Source organism: Gavialis gangeticus, unplaced genomic scaffold (assembly GCF_001723915.1).
Source record: "Gavialis gangeticus isolate Ggan-Ray unplaced genomic scaffold, GavGan_comp1, whole genome shotgun sequence".
NCBI lineage: Eukaryota > Metazoa > Chordata > Crocodylia > Gavialidae > Gavialis > Gavialis gangeticus.
Genome location: NW_017729020.1, coordinates 6522279 through 6540613, shown reverse-complemented (window position 1 = coordinate 6540613; position 18335 = coordinate 6522279). Strand labels below are relative to the sequence as shown.

Genomic DNA, 18335 nt, shown 5'->3' with positions numbered 1-18335 from the left:
GCTTAGTTTAAAGCCCAGTGGAGCAGGTCAGCCAGTCTGGATGAGAAGACGCTCCTCCCCAGTGGTGAGAGGTGGAGGCCGTCCCCTCCCGGCAGCTCACTGCTTCTCCCACCAAAGAGCGGGCTGTGGTCATGGAAGCCGAAGCCTTCCTGATGACACCAGCACCGCAGCCTTTGGTTCACTACCTTGATCCTCCTCTCCCTTTGCAGCCCATAGCCCGAAACTGGAAGGATCAAGGAAAACACCACCTGCGCCCCCAGCCCCTTAAGTCCTGCTCCCAAATCACTGTAGCACCTCATGACCTGGCTGGGAGCACTCCGAGCTGTGTCATTGGTTCATTAGCGGCAGGTCCTGTCAGACCAACCTGGTGGCCTTCTATGACCAGGTCACCAAATCCTTAGATGCAGGGGTAGCAGTGGACATCGTCTTCCTGGTCTTTAGGAAGGCCTTCGACACTATTTCTCACCCCGTTCTCATTAAAAAACTGGGGGACTGTGGTGTCCACACCCACACAGTCAGATGTGTTGCCAACTGGCTGGAGGGCCGCACCCAGGGAGCGGTGGTGGATGGGTGTTATTCAACCCGGAGGGACGTGGGCAGCGGGGTCCCCCAGGGCTTGGTCCTCGGGCCTGCACCGTTCAACATCTTCATCGGTGTCTTGGACAAGGGGTAAAAAGGCCCCTGTTCAAATTCACAGACGGCACTAAGATGTGGGGAGAAGTGGGCACACTAGAAGGGAGGAAGAGGCTGCAATCAGACCTAGACAGGTTACAGGGGTGGGCAGATGAGAACAGGATGCGTTTCAACACAGACAAGTGCAAGGTGCTGCACCTGGGGGGGAAGACCCAGCACCATACCGACAGGATGGGGAACTCCCTTCTCGTCAGCGCAAAGGCAGAAAAGGATTTTGGAGCCATTATTGATGCCAAAATGAATATGGGCTGGCAGTGTGGGGACACAGTCAGGAAGGCCACAACAGTACCTTGTCATGCATCCACAGATGCATCTTGAGCAGATCCAAGGAGGTGATCCTCCCTCTCTATGCGGCACTGGTCAGGCCGCAGCTGGAGTACTGCGTCCAGTTCTGGGCGCCGCACTTCAGGAGGGATGTGGACAACATGGAGAGGGTCCAGAGGAGGCCACTCGTATGATCAGGGGCAGCAGGGCAGGCCCTACGAGGAGAGGCTACGGGACCTGAACCTGTTCAGCCTCCGCAAGAGAAGGCTGAGGGGGGATCTAGTGGCCTGTTACAAACTAGTCAGGGGGGACCAGCAGGCACCGGGGGAGTCCCTGTTCCCCCGAGCACTGCCAGGAGTGACCAGGAATAACGGTCACAAGATGGCAGAGGGGAGATTCAGACTAGACATCAGGAGGCGCGACTTCACTGTCAGGGCGGCTAGGATCTGGAACCAACTTCCAAGAGAAGTGCTGGCTCCTACCCTGGGGGTCTTTAAGAGGAGGCTAGATGTATACCTTGCTGGTGTCGTTTGACCCCAGTACTCTTTCCTGCCATGGCAGGGGGTTAGACTTGATGATCTGCTCAGGTCCCTTCTGACCCGACCAACTATGAAGCTACGGATGAGGAGCATATGGTAGTGGACTGGAGGAGTTCAGGGATCTTCTCCGCAATGTCTCTGATACGGGCTCCCGGGAAGCAGCAAACTTCCCGGGCTGAGGGGTTGGGGCGGCAGATTGCCCCCTCAGGAAGGAGTCTCCCATGACAAACACTTTACGTTTCCTCTTGGGGAGAGCGGGGGCGGTAGCTACAGCTGAGCCTGCATTGCCTGCGGGAGCTGGCAACTCAGCAGGCTCTGTTGGGCCTGATTCATACTTGTTGCAAAGCTCCAGCGGGGCAGGGGCCTTGGTGCAGCAGGCCTTGGGGCCCTTGACCACCTTGGTCCATTCCTGTGGCTGGACAGAATGGGTCCTCCCTTGTCCTTGAGGGAGATCATGGTCTATCCTTTGGCTCCTGGGGGAGAAGGGCCTGGCAGTAGGAGTCTATTTCCTGCTCGCAGTCCCTGATGGCACACAGGACCCCGCAAGGGGAGGTGGCCATGCTCCCAGGCCCCAGATCCTGAAAAAGTGACAGGCAGCCCCCGCAGCCGAGAGCCAGGGGCTCCGTCCACGTGGAGCCTGGAACCGTGGGCTCCGTCTGGGTGGAGGCCTCTGAGGTGCCGGGGGGGGGACAGGGGGGACACAGACCCTAAGGGGACCCTCGGGGTGCTGCATGTGCCCATCTGTGTCATGCTGCTGGCGGGCTGGCTATGGCTGGGACTGGCTTTCCTAGGGTGGCTCACAGGCAGGGCCTCGGGCCCTCTCGCGCACCCTCCAGCAGAAACTCTGCACTAACTCACACGCCGGCAGACAAGTGCGCCTGTTTGTGCAGCCTGTTTGTGTGGCTCCGGTTGTGTGGCTCCCTGTGGGGCTGGGTGAAGTAGGGGCCGGGGTGGGGCGAGACCCTCCCGGTTTCCTACTCAGCTGTCTCCCACAGCTGAGTTGGGCTAGTCCCCTCCCACCTCCTTCCCTAGCTTTTCATCCCTGCTCGTTCCCTGTCGTCTCTGTGTCCTTGAAAGTTTCCAGCACCCCTCCTCCAGTTTCTCCTGTAATCGCTCTGTACGTGCGCAGCCTGGTTTCCTTGCCCTTGCTGCTGGCAAGGGCAGCATTGTCCCAGGTGTGTGCACTCACCTGAGTGCATGGAGGCTGGGCATGATGCTCATCAGCCACTTGTGCACCATGGAGTGAGACCTAGGAGGAAGCTGGGCTTTTATTACAAGTGCCACTTGCCTCCTGCTCTGGTTGAGTTGTCCAGCAGGAAGGAAGAGGGGGTATTGAGGGGGCCTAGCAATCAGCCTTGGTGACCAGGCAGGTATGTAAAACCCAAATGTGGAGAGCTCTCGGGGGCAACGAGATCAGAGTCTCCGAGGAAGGCTCGTTCAGCTGTCAGTGCCTTCTTCCGTTTCTCCCGTATTTCATATTTCTGCTCAAACTGGAACAATGCACGAGAAGATGAGCCGGAGATGCAATCCTTGGGTCAAATCCTGCCTCTCCCACTATGGATGGAGCGGCCTTGATGCCGTCAGGCTGGTGTGCAAAGTATTGGGGCACCTGAGAGTGCTAGATCGTGTTGCAGGTGCCCTAGAGGCGAGATTGCCATGCGACTCTGCGGGGACCCGCTACGGACTGGGTTGGCGGGAGGGGGGGACCTTCTAAGGCTTGTCTCCTTCCTCTGCGGGGCAGAATGGAAAAGCCTCGCATTTGCCTCCGTAGCCTGGGCAGAACTTAGCCCTTAGCAGACCCTCGGGCAGCTCTTCAGCACCCAGCTGGTTACTCTGGCAGGTATGCAGCTCAGGCGTTGAACTGTAGTCCCGAGCTGAGTTGTGCGGTGCTTTACCCGTTGTATGCTGAAATGCTTTGGTATTCTCAGATGGTGCCATGGTCTTGGGAAGTGTCCAGGGAGGCTCTGAAACGTGGCTAAGTGGGAGCAAGCTCTGGAGACCTACACTTGCTTGTAAGGCATTCCTTCTTTATGGTGGCTTCTCTGTTGATGTTATGTAGGCTGACTGCTACTACCAAGGATACATTGAAGGTGTCCCGAACTCAGCTGTGACGCTTAGCACCTGCTCCGGGCTCAGGTAAGGAAAGTATAGAGTTTATGAATTCTAGTACCTGCCTTATTTGGCATTGCTGTGGTTGCCATCAAAACTCAACCTTTACTCAGAGGCACAGCAGAGTTATTCCGGGTGGGGCAACCTACTTGTATTTTAGAACATGCTGAAGTTCCTGGTACTAAGTCACCTTCAGGAAAATCAGCCACAGATATGCTTGTGTTGTACCTGCTGGACAATGCTGGCTTATGCCATTCTCAGTCCAGGAGTGCAAGCCGAGTGTAATGTAATGCAGAATGCTTTGATTGCTGTAGGAGTCTGGCACGTAGTTTGTTTTTTCAGAGGGCTGTTGCAATTTGAGAATCTCAGCTATGGGATTGAGCCGTTGGATTCCTCATCTGGATTTGAGCACCTTGTTTATCAAATAAAAAACGGATCCACCGAAAGGCCACTCTTTGAGAATGAATACATGTTTAGAGAGGGGGAGCAGGTGTCCGGAGAGGTGTCCCGTACCCTGCACATTGAAGTGAGTATGCTCTCTGTAACGGCAGTAGTAGGTGTTACGTGATTGACAGCAGGCCAAAAGATTTGTTACGTTGTTTTGTCGAATCTGAATTCTTGGGCACGGCAAATTCGGCGAGATGGCTTTGAACCTAGATTTAAACCGGGCCTGTGATATGCCCATGCTGTGCAGCCGCATCGTATTATGAAGGAATGTGTGCCACAGCCGGAGGCCTCCTCAGGGCAACTCTCAGCCATTACTGTGTCGGTAAGAATGGTCTTGAGAAGCCTTGCCTCGTGTCACGGTCCAAGCCTAGTGACCGCCGGCAGTGTCAGAGCCTGGTGGGTTTGAGGGCATTAAGTTTCTTGGAGGTGTTTGTGCCCTAAGGAAGGTGTGGATCTCACATCCCTCCTATGTATGTGGGGAGCGGCTTTCTCTGAGCCTAAAGTTTGGTGCGCTAGTCTGTCGTGTCTCCCTTTCTGAGAGTCAAAAGAGTGCTGGCGGCGTGCTGGCTTGCGTAGCTTTGTGCAAAGCTTTGTAGACCCTTGGTAATTGTGCCAAGGCAGCATCGTCAATCATGAGAGGGGTTTGCAGCTGTGCAGGGTTTGTTTGTTCCCCTCCTAAAGTCTAATGAATAAGTTATCGTAGGTTCATCCACTCTGCTAGATGGATAGCGTGGCGGCCATGTTTTTAAGCACCGCAACTGAAGTTGGATACCCCAGGCTTGCAGCGTTAGTAAGGGACATGACAGTTGAAGTGTAGAAATAATTAATAAGTGTGAAGTCTTTGTTTCAGTTAGCAGCTGCCATTAAATCGGCCAGATATCTGGAACTGGCGATAGTTTTGGACAAGGGTTTGGTAAGTCTCAGTCCTTTTCTTCTTTGTGTCATACCCTTCCTTTACTCTTGTACACCACGTAGAAATGGTCCCGTTTGTTCTGTCCCTCTAGAGGCATAGCGCAATCCAGAGCGGGCTGAAGCACAGTCCTTGTGTAAAGTACAAGTCCATCTTCTGCCTAGGAAGGAAACTGAAGAAGTCATTAGATATTTTAAATGTCCAGACTTTGGGGCACATGTGAATGCCGCAGCGCCTCACAAGGGGAAAGGCATGCCCGAGGAAATGTTGTGCTGTAAAGGCGACCTAAAAAGCTGTGTTTGTTTTTCAGTACAACTACATGGGGTCAGATAAGAACGTTGTAACGCAGAAAATAGTTCAGCTCATCGGCTTTGTCAATAGCGTAAGTCCACTGTCTTTCTTGTTTCATACCAAAACGGCAAGTTGGATCGTTTTACTGCACTGTTTTCAAGGGCCGTGTGTTCTGTTGACTATCCGTAGAGGATTATCTGCATTGCTTTCCCCTCCTTGCTCTTGTAAAGCTTTGGTTTGGAGCAGTCACGAGCTGTTGGAGGCAAAAAGGAGGAAACAACCCCACATAATACTGCTTTACCCACAGCTGCTTGATGGCCTTGCGTAGCCCGGCTTCCGAGGAAAACAGAAAGCCGTTTCCGAAAGACAGCCTTGTCCTTTAGCACAACTGTGTTGCTCACCACCTTTAAATTAGGGCTGATTTAAAATCCTCTAGTTTTTAAACACCTGGCCCATGTCAGTGGTCATTCACCTTTTGAAATGCAAGCCCCCCTTTGCTAGACTCTGGGCACCCTTTAGAAAATGCCAGCTCTTGCCGCCCTGCATTTTTTGACTGAGGGGAAAACAACGGACCAATTCTCTGGTGGCCAAGGGCTTGGGAAGACTGCCCCAGGGCAGAATGTTTTTTCACGTCATGGATTCCTCTTGGAGACCTCTGAAAGTATTGTGTGAACTGTGAGTAGGTGCCTGCCCATCAAAGCGGGCTGCGGCACCCTGGCCTAAGCAGTTCAACCCTGCCTAGCATAGGCAGGTTGTTAATGACTGTACATACACGTAGCTGCTCATAGTCAATCTGAGGTCCGCCTGCTGGCTGCAAAGCAGCCATTGGTCTGTCAGTGTGGTATGCGCTGTGCCACCCTCTGCTTTCATCTGATTGTTTCTATCAGGCAAATCAGCCTTTTGGCTGCCTGTCTGTGCCTTCCAGTGGAGCATGCTAAGCTGCCATAGCTACATTACTGTCTGCCATGAGTGTCCACAGGGGAGTGAAATGCACACCCCGGCTTCCCTCACAGTCCTTCCCCTGTGTGTTCAAGCTATGAGCTGTGGAGTCCCCAGGGCGGCTGCTTGCTAGTGTCTCCAGCTTTCCTTTCCTTATTTATACCAACTAGGGTATAAATTTCCTTATTTATACCAACTAGCTCTGCTGTGTGTCGTCTTGCTGCCTCACATGTGCCGCATTTCCTGGCACGCTCCTCTGCTGTAACAACAAGCTATTACCTTCTGCACATTGGACGCCATCTGCTTCAGACCCAACCCCCTTGCGTTTGCCATGGGAGCTGTGATCCTGCAGGCATTTAAGTTTGTAACCCTGTATTCATGAGCTGTCCATTGATTTCCGTGACCCAAGCTGATCCAAAGTGCTGTGGTTTGGTCTTCAGAGCCAGATAGTATCATCTTGTTCTCCTGCACTTTTCTCCTCCCTGCCCTCTTTTTTCCCTGCAGCGGTGACAGAGACTCAGTCGTGAAGAACAGTGCTGGTGTGTCACGTCTGTCTCCGAAAGCTGGGGGGTTGGGGTACTGCCTGTAAAAAATAAAGCACGGGTCTGCAGAAACAGTAGAGAACGCATGTGTCTGATCTTGTATTTGCAGATGTTCAGCCGCCTTAATGTGACAATTGTTCTGTCTTCCCTGGAGTTCTGGACAGATTATAACAAAATCATTACAACGGGGGAAGCTAATGAATTGCTACATCGATTTGTAAAGTGGAAAAACTCCCATCTTGTTCTGCGGCCCCACGACATGGCATATTTACTTGTGTAAGAGGAGCTTGTTTAGTGTTAAGTAAGATATTGTTTGGGTTTTTTTAACCCGCGCGGATTTGGGAAACGCAGATGACTGCGGCCCAAAAACTTCTGTTAGAAAATGAGAGCGGCGCAAACATTGTTCTTGATTGACTCCATTTCCAAACGTGTTTTCAAGCCTCTCGGCTGTTTCCCTGAGCGAGAACAGAAAGCTTAGGTTCAAGAAAAGGCAATAATCTACTGTGTACTTGTCACCGTGTTGCCAAGTGCATGTTGCTGCTGAAGGGACTGTCGTTACGTTTTAGGTACAGGGATCACCCTCGTTATGTGGGGACGACGTTTGCCGGGAAGATGTGTGTCAGCAACTATTCTGGAGCCGTTGCGCTGGTACAGTATTGTTGGATGTCCATTGGTAGTGATCACCGTAAGACTGGCCGTGGGCAAGTCAGAAGATGCTTGGCCCTTGGGTGTGGTGGATTGAGACGCATGCCTGTAGGCACACGTTTTGACTCGTGGCTCTGCCCAAGGGCAGACGTGCACCCTAAAGTACAAATGTAAATGTTAGGGTGGCAGTTCCTCGGTGTTTTCATCCTAGCTTCCAAAATTATTGAGCCCGCTACTCCACAAAGACATTGGTACTGGTCTGAACATGTTGGCAGCGGCCGAGCCCTTAAGTATGTGCTTCTCTTTAAGCACGCGAGCGGTCCCACCTGCCTTTGGCAATACCGCTCCCAAGGTGACGCGCATGCCTGCTTGTAAGCATCTTGCTGCCCGTGGGCCACATGCTAGCTCCGTTCAGGGCTGAATTCCTGAGAGTGGGCACCTCGGGTCATGTCATTTGTTTTGCCCGTGCCCTGGCAAGTTCTCTCACACCTGCAGCATCTGCACTGCTTGCTCTGGGATTTAGCGTGGTAAACGGCAGCCAGAAATTGGAGGCTAGTCTCGTGCGGTCCTCTCCATTACAGTACAGGGAATTGCCTCCAGGACAGCTCAGAGAGAGCGGGCAGGAGAAGAAAGGGTTTGGTAAAATCATGGCTTGTTTCCTAAACTGTGGGGAATTGCTCGCTATTAATTCCTGGGTCTTTCTCCTTTGTTCAGTACCAAGACGCGGTGACCCTGGAGACCTTTTCCGTCATTGTTGCCCAGCTGCTGGGGCTGAGTCTGGGCATGACCTACGACGATTCGAGGACCTGTCAGTGTTCCGGACCCACCTGCATCATGCACAGGAATGCCATGTAAGGACCTGTGTGGCATCCCTTCTCTCTCGTTGCTTTACCTGAATCTAGAGCTACCGTTAGGATGTCCGTAAGTTTTATCATCGGAAAGGACACAATTTTAGGAGGCAAATGGTTGTGCCAGAGGCTGAGCATATGTCCAGCAAAGCAGGATTATTTTCAGCCTCCCCTAGTGTCCATGCTGCTACCTCTGTACAGCACAGGGTGACTTGTTTCTGCAAGCCATGTTTGAAAATGCATCTCACCCGTGTCTGTGCCCGCGTACATGGCACGTGGTTATAGCGCGAGGGTCCTCTGATGCGTCGGGTATAGAGGTTTTTGCTATGTTTGCCTTTGGCAGGTGCATCTAACTAGGTACAGAATTCACAGATGACTTATGCATTTTCCGCGGGGATCATTTTTGGAAGTTACTTTTCTATTGGTATGGGGGTATATATAAGAGGGTACCTGTTGAAGCCTGGCCTGGCCATTTCTGGAGCAGACAGTAATGTGCGTGACCTCTGTGGGCCTCGCAGAGCAGAGAGCTCAAGGACCATCGCCACTGCTCTTTGCTGGCAGGCAGTGATCTTGTTGAAATTGGTGGGGTTGCGTGCACGAAGCAGAACTCACGTAGCCCGTGGCACGTGCTGGCCATGCCTTGACTTTTTCCCCAGGATGCAGCTTGTGGGTATTTTGGAATAAAACATGTAGTGCTAAATGGCTGAGCCTCAAAATATTCTTTCAGTGATACGGTTTTGCCAACAGAGCCACTTGCCTGTTGTCGTTTCTGGCAAACGCAAGGCAACACAAAGTAGCGCTGAGTCCTAGAACTCTGCAGCCCTTCTGACAGTGGCCCCGATCATTCAGCTCCAGGGACTGCAAATGAGCGCGTTTAATCTTGCGTAGTCAAGCCAGGTGAGAGCCCCATTCTGGTAGACGCCTGTGGATGTGAGTACCGCAGTGCTCGCACACCCAAATGCCTCTAGGATCTAGACTTGCATCCATTTTCACCAAAACTCTTTATTAGTTGGTGGCAATCAATTAACAGGCATGATGTGAGTTTATGGGCCCAGAAATGTGAGGGAGCCAAAGGGGCTCTTCTGGTCAGCTGGTCTGCCCTTCTGCGTTACACAGACCATAGCACCTTACCTGACGATTTTGGCAGCAAACATCTCGTATGTCACTGAGCAAGAAAGCATCTGTTCAGAGGTCATGGGCATCAAGTTCAGTGTCCAGTGGGCAGGTGTCCATGATCTGCTGGGAGTTGTTGGGCTATAGATCTAAAAGAGAGCTGCTTACCTGCAGTTTCTTTCTTTTTGGGCAGAGAGATGTGAGTTTTGCATTGGATGCCGTGGTTCAGGTTAGCGTGATGCTATAAACGATGCGATGTTGTCTCTCCCAAGCCTTTACACCAAACAAAGCTTGTTCTAGAGAATCCAAATACCTCAGGTGCACCTGCGCATGCGTGATGGATTTATTAGAACATAAGCAGAAATCAAGTCTGATTTCTGACCCTTTGGTGATCATCCTCACATCCTCAGGTATTCCCTATCGGAACCCTAGGAAGAAAAAGGCAGAAGCGAGTTAGCGGGTATCTGTGATCACTTAACATGCGTGTCTTCTTTTAAGAAGGAAACAAAAGCAGGCTATGTCACATCAGCTACCAATTACTGTCCTTTTTGGTTGTTCAGACCTTTGAGGTCTGTTTTCACCAAAGAACGAAAATGTTTTCAGCTGGCTTTCGGAAGTTAGCGTGCCTGCTGCTAATTCTCCAGTAAGATCCGTAACCGCTTTTAGATTCTAGATTTTTCTGATTGCTCTTTGTTGTATTGTAGACTGTTCAGTGGTGTAAAAAGCTTCAGTAGCTGCAGCATTGGAGACTTTGAAACCTTTATTACACACAGCGGAGGACACTGCCTTTCTAATAGGCCGCATTTGAATCCGTCCTACAAGAGTCCAACCTGCGGCAACGGTATTATAGAAGATGGAGAGCAATGTGACTGTGGCTCCTCACAGGTCAGTACGCAGCTTTGCTGGAGCAATGTAACAGGGTAGTGGTTTTGGTGCAGAGTAACCATGCGCTGACAGCCAGCGTGTGGCAGAAGCAGGAGGAAGCCCTGAAAGGTCTTGTCTGTACGTATGGAAACAATGCACATTGGCACACGTGTCGTTGTAGCAACCTCAGACTTATGCGGCTCTTGGAGGTTCTTCGGGGTGACGATTCTGGGCAGACTGAATGTTTAGAGGAGAGAACAGTTAGACCATGTAGGCTAATCACATTTGCCTTTTCTCCAGGAATGCACACGGAATAGATGCTGTACTACGGAGTGTAGATTAGCAAGAGGTGCGCAGTGTGCTGCTGGGTTATGCTGCTATAGCTGTCAGGTAAGGCATGAGTTTTGCCTGTCAGCACCTAGAGGTGCAGGGCCCCAGAAGCCCTGCGCCAATCTGCTTGACAGCTGGCAGGCTTTGTGGCCGCATCAGGTGCCACCATCCCTGCGGCTGTCATCCCGCTGCACCTTAACACACACAGGGTCATCTATGTCATGAGTTTTGCCTGTCAGAAGCTTGAGGTGCAGTTCCCCCCCACCCCAAACCCCTGCACCGATCTTCTTGAAACTTGGTAGGCTTTGTGGCCTCGCCAGGGGCCACCACCCCTGCAGTTTTCACCCCCCTGTGGAGTAACATGTACAAGTGACATGAGTTTTGCTTTCAAGAATTTGGGGTGCAGTTCCCCCCAAACCCCTGCACCGATCTTCTTGAAACTTGGTAGGCTTTGTGGCCTCGCCAGGGGCCACCACCCCTGCAGTTTTCACCCCCCTGTGGAGTAACATGTACAAGTGACATGAGTTTTGCTTTCAAGAATTTGGGGTGCAGTTCCCCCCAAACCCCTGCACCGATCTTCTTGAAACTTGGCAGGCTTCATGCTGTCAGCAGAGGCTACCACCCTTGCAAGTAAGTTTCATCCAAATCCGACAAAAAACCACAAAGTGATAGATATTTCATTGATTCCCCACTATCCCCCATGGCTGGGTCTCCAAGGTGGCTCCGAAGCTTCAGCCAGATCGAAGCGGGAACCTGGTCCGGAGCTCCGGATCAGACTGCTGGCATCTGAAGCCGGACTGAATAGCTGCCTACTCGCACGGGCCTAGAATCTAGACCTTCTTAGTACTAGTGCAGAACGCCTTCGGGGAGGTGTGGAAGCTGTGGCAGGGTCTGCTGTGGTCACTTGTTTTGCCAGAGCTCAGAGCAGCTAAGGTTGGGCAGCTTGGTTGGGGGAAGTGGGCTGTAGACAGACTGAGCAGCTTGCCTGAGAGCATGCGGGAAGTCAGCAGTTGGGACCATCATTGAACACGGACTCCCTGAGTCGCAGCCTGGTTCTTGAGCCACAGTCTTGTCGTTGGGAGTGGCAAGGGCTGTGTGGCTTTTCTTTCCTCTCGCAAGTGGGCCAACGTCTGTGGACACAGCCCAGAGGCCTGCTTGCCTGCGTGAAGCCAAGCCTGGGCATCACGGCAGGATTCAGGCCTTAATTGGGATGAAAGCAGTATTCACGGCACCTTCTTTGAAATGCTGCCTCTTCTAGTGTGTGGTGCAGAGCATTGATTGTGGCAATAGGCTATCCAGGCTGCAGATCGCTGCGTGCTTTTAATGGCAGAGATGAAGAACCGATGAGGGTGGTTGTGGTGCGGGGGTGGCTTTCCTGCCGCTTGTGAGATGGGAAACGAAGCCATGTGGCCACCCTTTGCGTGTGCGTGTACCTGGAGAAGTCTGATACGGAAGATGAGATGATCCCCTGGATCTAGAGGGCATAGTGTATCTGTGCTCGGGCACAGGAGATGGTTCTAGGCCGGGGCTTCTCAGCCTGGGGGCCACAAGATTCTTTCAAGCATGCTGCCACACAGTGGTAGCACTGTTAGGTGTAAAAACGCGAGTCTTAGGATAAAACCCTGAGCTGTCACCTGTGAATGCACAGCATTCACAACATTCCTCTGTGCTGTGGGCTTTCAGAGTCCCTTGCCCCAGAAGACTTGCTCTGTTGTTTTTCTGTAGTCACAAAGGAGTAAACATTATGAGGTGGCATTTTGTGAGGGGTGCCTCCGAGCGACTGAGGCATGCCCGAGTCTCTTAAGGGGTGCCCCTAGCCTAAGAAGGGTTGACAAGCACTGCTCTGGGCACTGCCTTAGGGGACTGGTAGCAGAGGATGTCAAAGAAAGGACTCTAGATATTTATCCTCTCTCGCTTGTAAGTTAAGGCAGGCCTGCCCTGCCCTGCCCTGCCCAGCTTTGCAAAGGCTACAGACAGGGAGGGCTCCTCTTGCAGTGAGAGCGACAGTAGCTGCGCTCAAAGGGAGAAGGCCAAGGATAAGCGAATTAGGGGAAGTACTAGTGGCAGTGACACACAGCAGCAGCTTGGTGGTGGCGCGTTACCGCCACATAATCCCACGGTCTGCACGTGCTGGACTTGAACATCACTGGGTAGGATGTTTACGTGCGATGATTATTCCTACCTCTGTCCACTAGATAAAAGCAAGGAACAGGAAATGCAGAGAGAGGGTGGATAATCAATGCGATCTCCCCGAGTACTGCAACGGGACTTCAGCGTTCTGTCCGGAGGACGTCTTTGTCCAAAACGGGCACAAATGCGAGCACAACGCCGGCTACTGTTACAATGGGTATTGCCAGGCTGCTGACCTCCAGTGCCAGAGAATCTACGGGAGAGGTAATGTGGGCAACCGTTCCAATGTTTTCCCAAGTCCAGTGCCAGAAACCTGTTGTAGGAGCAGTAGTACCAAACACGGTAACGGTACTGAACGTCGTACTTGAACGGCTGTCTTTGTTCTCGTTAAGTCTCACACTACCATTGGCAGCATTTGAGAAGGGCCAACGGACAACATCCCCGTTCCTCTCTGATTGTAACCCACGTTACATCTCAACTTGCAGGTTCCAAAAATGGCCCCGATGCCTGTTATGAAGAAGTCAATAGTCAAACTGATAGGTTTGGCCACTGCGGAAATGATCCAAACATGGGATACAAGAGCTGCAGCTGGACGTAGGTCTGAGGAAACGGATGTCACTATTCATTTCAGTGTGACTCTGATGTAGACGGGTGTTTGTCGTCTGTTCCTCTGAAGGGTTGCTTTTGTGGCTTCCTCAAGTTCCCTTTGTGGGGAGCTGGCTATTCCTAGTCCATAGCCCTAGCTTTTTCCAAGGACCTTGCCTTGCCTACCTAGCCCTGGCTCCTGGGGCAGAAGCAGCCAATATAAGGAGGAGTGTCTTTGGGCCAAGGTATGGAGAAGGAGTAGGCATAGCCCTCGGCTGTGGACAGACCGAGTTGCAAGCATCTGGCACGCCTGGCTCCTCTGCTCCAAGGGTATGCGATAAGTAAGGGCTGGTGGTGTGGGCAGTGGCTGGACGTGTCTGGAAAGACAGGACCCTGAGCGTCACTCATGGTCTGCACGCCCCGCCCAGATCTACGCAGTCCCCTCTGCAGCTTCATGCCTGGCAGGAGGACCCTGACATGTAGCGGAGCGTGCAGAAGTGCTCTCCTCTCTTGACGGAGCAGTCTTCTCGCTTCCCTCTGTGCTGGTTTTTGTTTGGTGGCTGGGGTTTTGTTGGGGTCCCATACTAGCTGCGCTCTCCCTCCTTATCGGGCGGGTTTTATCTTCTTTGACAGTTGAAGCAATATGGTATTCTGTGTAAATGTATGTCCCTCTCCTGATGACTTTTATAGGAATCTCAAGTGCGGGAAGTTAATTTGTACCTATCCAATTCGCGTTCCGTTTATTCAAGAAAGCACGGCTGTGATTTACGCTCAAGTGCGTGAGGATCTGTGCGTGTCTTTAGATTACATGCAACCAGCCACAACGAAAGACCCGATGATGGTGAAAGATGGCACGATGTGTGCTAATGGCAAGGTAGAGAACTATGTCATAAAGGGGTAAAAAGTCAGCCTGTGGACTGCCTGAATCGGATGGATTTTTAGAGGCTTTGACACTGCAGAGTAAACTCTTCCAGTGACTGTATCCATGCTGTTGCGTTTGTCACTCACTCCCTCAACGCCCAGGGTCATTTTTTCCATACGGCATAAGCCTAAGTGGTAACTCAGCCCGAGAGAGGTGACCGCGTAGCGGTGTCTCCGGCCACCGCCTTGCTCTGCTTTGGTAACGTCTTTGCATCTCTGTGCTTGAATCATTCTGCTGCTTTGTAATCCTCGATATGACTTGTACCATAGCAGCATCAAGTGCCCAATGTCCCCGTAAAGACGGGTCGCGTGCTGAAATGCTAATAGCCTGCGGAAACGTCTTTGATGGGAGCCCCGCTGCTTGTTTGCTGTCACCAGGGTCCCAGTGTGAGCCTAGCCAGGGTAGGAGTCTGCAAGCCTGTCTAGCCGCTGTGGCAGAGAGTGGCTGCAAAGGGGAGGAAGGGGTGTGCAGGGCCTATTCAGACCGACCTGTCCCCTGCCCTTCCTCCCTGATGGCCTCTGGCAGTCCGAAGCCTAGTGGATACGTGGCGCCCCTCCTGCCCCATCTAATACCCACAGATAGACTTGTTGTGCGTGAACCGGGCCGGGCCTCTCTTGGCCCGTGTTAAATTGGCGACCTCTACAGGAGCTGGGACCTCCAGGTCCCGCCTGGTAATTAGATGCTGCATGGAGGAAAAAAGCTGCCTTTGGTTTGTTTTAAACAGGCTTCCTAATAATTGTCTGTCATGTTCCCTGGAGCTACTACTGTAAGAGCCAGCCAAGAGGAGTTCCCTGGTGACTTTCTCCCTGCCATTCCTGATTTCCAAGGCCTCCTTCATACCCCAGAGAGGCAGGGGGAAAGAGCCCCAGTGCTCCGTTGAGGGGAATGTGGACTGGCACGTCAGGTGGGCCTGGCTCCCTTTGTGAAGTACAAGTGCTCCTGCTCTTTGTAGGATCGGTTCTTGCTGAGTGCCTTTTCATGAAGATCCCTTCTTTGTTGGCTATCTTCGTGGTAATGGGGCAGATGCCATTAGTGGGTCTTTGGGTTGTCTTGCCTGTGGTCTTTGGACAGGTATCTGTGGCATGTCCCAAAAACACAGTCTTTCTGGTTCTTCGCTGTGAAGCTTCTTTTCAGGAAGCGTGGGCTGCGCTCTGAGCACGCAGGTAGGCAGACCCACCTGCCATGGCTTTTCCTACTCTGTTGTTGTTTTAGGTTTGCATAGACGGAAAGTGCCAGGTAGAAGGCATTCTGGGATACGATTGTAATCCAGAGACAAAGTGCAGCGGACACGGGGTAAGTTTGAGTAATGTTATTCCCATGTGACGGTGCCTGGTCTTGGTGGGTAAAGTGGCAGGTGGTTTCAGGATATGACCCCACGCTGCAATGCCTGGTAATGGGCTACGGCAGCAGTTTGGCTTGGCAGGTACGGCCAGAGCCTCTCCCGTGACCTATTAGATGCCCTAGGCTGTAGGTGAATGTCCAGTTCTCCTGAGACAAATTGCAGGCGGACAGATGCCCGTGTCCTTTGTCCCGCGAGAAATCCTGCAAAAGGTTCCTGGCTGAAAAAGCAGTCACAGGTTTTCCTACGACATGGCAAAGTGTGCCTGCAGCCCCGACATGGTGGCAGAAAGGCGGCACAGCATTCAGCCCCATGCTGAACCTATATTCGTCAGGCGATATGTGGACACACTGGTCCCGGGATCCTTTTGTCTCCGGATACGCCCCCGCGTGACTTATCGAGGGGCAAATGCAATGCCTGTTCCTAGCCGAAGGGGACTTAGGTGTGTAAGTGGAGTTGGGGCCCCCCGTTGCGGGCCGAAAGAGCTAACTGGTGCGTCCTAGGGTGGCTGAGTCCCCTCCTGCCAGCTGTGCTTCCTGCCTTGGTTGAACCCCTGGTCCAAAAGGAACGGCCTGACCGGGTGCTCAGGGACTCCAGCAAGCCAGACCAGGATCTCACTTGCGTTATTTGCGTCGCTTCCATTTGGTGCCTCGTAGGCGAAGTAAGACCCAGGCCACCTGGGTCTTGGTGTGCCCTTGCCAGGTGTGCGCAGAAAGGGAGTGGGACCAGTTTGACTGGCCCAGGATGGCTGCCGAAAGTAGAATGATAGGCAGGGCTGTCCCGCGTGACCCAGAGAAAATCGGATGGCTCCAGACTAGGAGAAAAAAAGGGAAAGGCGGCCAAATGGTGAATGGCCAAGCAGCAGGGAACTGTTTAGACTCAGCTCGTCACAGGTACCAGAGGTGGGAGGGGACAGATTGGGGGAGAGGATGGGTCATGGGGGACACGGAGGGAGTCCCCAGAATCTAGTTTCAGCCATGCCAGTGGGCTGCTGGGGTCCCAGCCAAGCCAGGCCACCCGTCCCATCGGTAGAAGTGGGGCTGCCCGCCTGCTTGCCGCGTGGGTATGAATGCCAGGCTACCGAGCACGTGGTCTCAAGCATCCGGGAGAGTGTGTAGGGGGCAGGTTCTCTCGCACTGACAGCCCAGGTGGTCATCTGCAGGGGTAGGGTAGGAACGGGAGGGTGACAGGGGGCACCAGGAGCTTACCCTGGAGCGACTGGCCGTGTTCACCTCGGAGGAGAACTGCTGTCACGGGGTAATAACCTTGCTGTCTCCCCTCTGTGTTAAGGTGTGCAACAGCAAGAAAAATTGCCACTGTGATCCTGGCTGGCAGCCTCCAAATTGCCAAACCAGAGGATCTGGGCTAGGCGGAAGCACTGACAGTGGACTTCGCTTTTTGGGCTCTGGTGAGTGCTCTGACCCAATTTAGCAAAGCCAGTGCCTTGGGGCCCCGCAAGCTTGGATTTGGTGCTCTCCTCTAACGGGAGCAACAGATCTGCCACGGGCACCTTCAAGGAGCCTACAAAACCTTGGCGATTAGTAACGTGAGGCCTAATTCGGCTCTCCGTGATTCCCAAGAGACTCTGCGGCCGTTGAGAACCGAGCCTGGCCGGAGCTAGTTAGCCAGTAGAAGGAGCTACTGTGGTAGCTTGGGTAGCTGGGTGCTGAGCCCTTTCTCGGCCTCCCGCTCCAATGTCAGACTTTGAGGGCAAAGCTACAGCCCTTTTGAGGTCTGGGCAGGCCCGTGTCTCGTGAAGATGCGCCAGTGATCCCAGCACCTGGTCCGCTTGAATGGGCAGCGCTAGCCTGGCGACCGTTAAAATACCTAAGAAGTGGAGGCGGTGCAGGTGGGCAGTCTGTAGCGTGCAAAAACAGTCGTGAAACGTAAGCCATGGCTTGGTTGCCTGGGCCGTTAAGACTAGGGGAAATAATGCGCCAGTCAGAAGAGATGCACATGAGGGAAAACCCTGCAGCTGAGCCGTAATGGGGCACATGTCGGGAGCTAGGTAACCCGGTGGCCCTGGGCAGCTGCCTTGGACTTGATGCCCCCCAACCCAACCTTGGCCCAGGTCCTTTCATGTTTTCAGGGGACTGGTGGGGAAAGCTACTGAGTGAGGCTTTATCAGTCTGGAAAGGGTCCCCTGGGTGCACCTCTCCCTGTTGTGCCCTGGGGGTCTGGCACTCTCCCGACGTGGCCCAGGCCGCTCCACCTGGCTGGCAGCGCAGCGGGGTAGTCCCGATCGCAGCCGTCTGTCCAACCGTTGTGCTCGGACTGTCCCGCGCCAGTCACCAGGCCGAAAGTTGTTTCGTGCCATTTGCCTGGACACGTTGATCACCTGGGACTGCTGTCAGGGAGGAAAAATTGACGCGACCTGAAAGGAATCGTGTGCCTGGATAACTTTCTGTAAGATGACCGCTGCTGTCCTGGGAAACGAGGCAGCGCAGAGGAGCCGGGGGTGGCAGCTGCGTGAGACCCGGTGTCCGTGTGCTCTCTCTAGACGCTGCCCTGGAGCGCGCTGCCCAGAGCACGATGAAGAATTGGCTGCTGCTGGGCTTCTGCCTCTTTCTGCCCGTCCTTGTCGGCGCCGCCCTCATGGTTGCCAAGCGCAAGGAGCTGAGCCAGCTGTGCGCCGAGGAGGAGTCCCAAGCCGATGAGGAGTAAATGCATTTTGGTGACCTGGTAGATGCCCGCCCTGCTGTGTGCGGGGAGCCCCCTCGGCGGCTCCTGCCTGAGCTCTCCGCCGCGCCTGTGGTGTACGGCCGCCAGCTGCCTCCCTCCCCCCCGCCCGCCGGCCAAGGCAGCCTCAGGGCTCAGCACCCGCT

At 53.3% G+C, this 18335-nt stretch overlaps 1 protein-coding gene across 1 annotated transcript in view; it reads left to right on the top strand.

Annotated features, from left to right (window-relative positions):
• LOC109295461 (disintegrin and metalloproteinase domain-containing protein 32-like) overlaps positions 1 to 14675 on the top strand; it is a 29887-nt gene extending 15212 nt beyond the window's left edge. Inside the window, exons 4-15 of the mRNA XM_019514314.1 lie at positions 3556 to 3632; positions 3948 to 4131; positions 4903 to 4965; positions 5273 to 5344; positions 6844 to 7010; positions 7301 to 7382; positions 8094 to 8230; positions 10045 to 10225; positions 10505 to 10594; positions 12730 to 12928; positions 13150 to 13258; positions 13940 to 14675. Of these exons, the coding sequence (XP_019369859.1) occupies positions 3556 to 3632; positions 3948 to 4131; positions 4903 to 4965; positions 5273 to 5344; positions 6844 to 7010; positions 7301 to 7382; positions 8094 to 8230; positions 10045 to 10225; positions 10505 to 10594; positions 12730 to 12928; positions 13150 to 13258; positions 13940 to 14150 (1572 nt within the window). The 3' untranslated portion in view covers positions 14151 to 14675. The remainder of the gene's footprint in view (positions 1 to 3555; positions 3633 to 3947; positions 4132 to 4902; positions 4966 to 5272; positions 5345 to 6843; positions 7011 to 7300; positions 7383 to 8093; positions 8231 to 10044; positions 10226 to 10504; positions 10595 to 12729; positions 12929 to 13149; positions 13259 to 13939) is intronic.
• The last annotated feature ends 3660 nt before the right edge of the window (positions 14676 to 18335 follow it).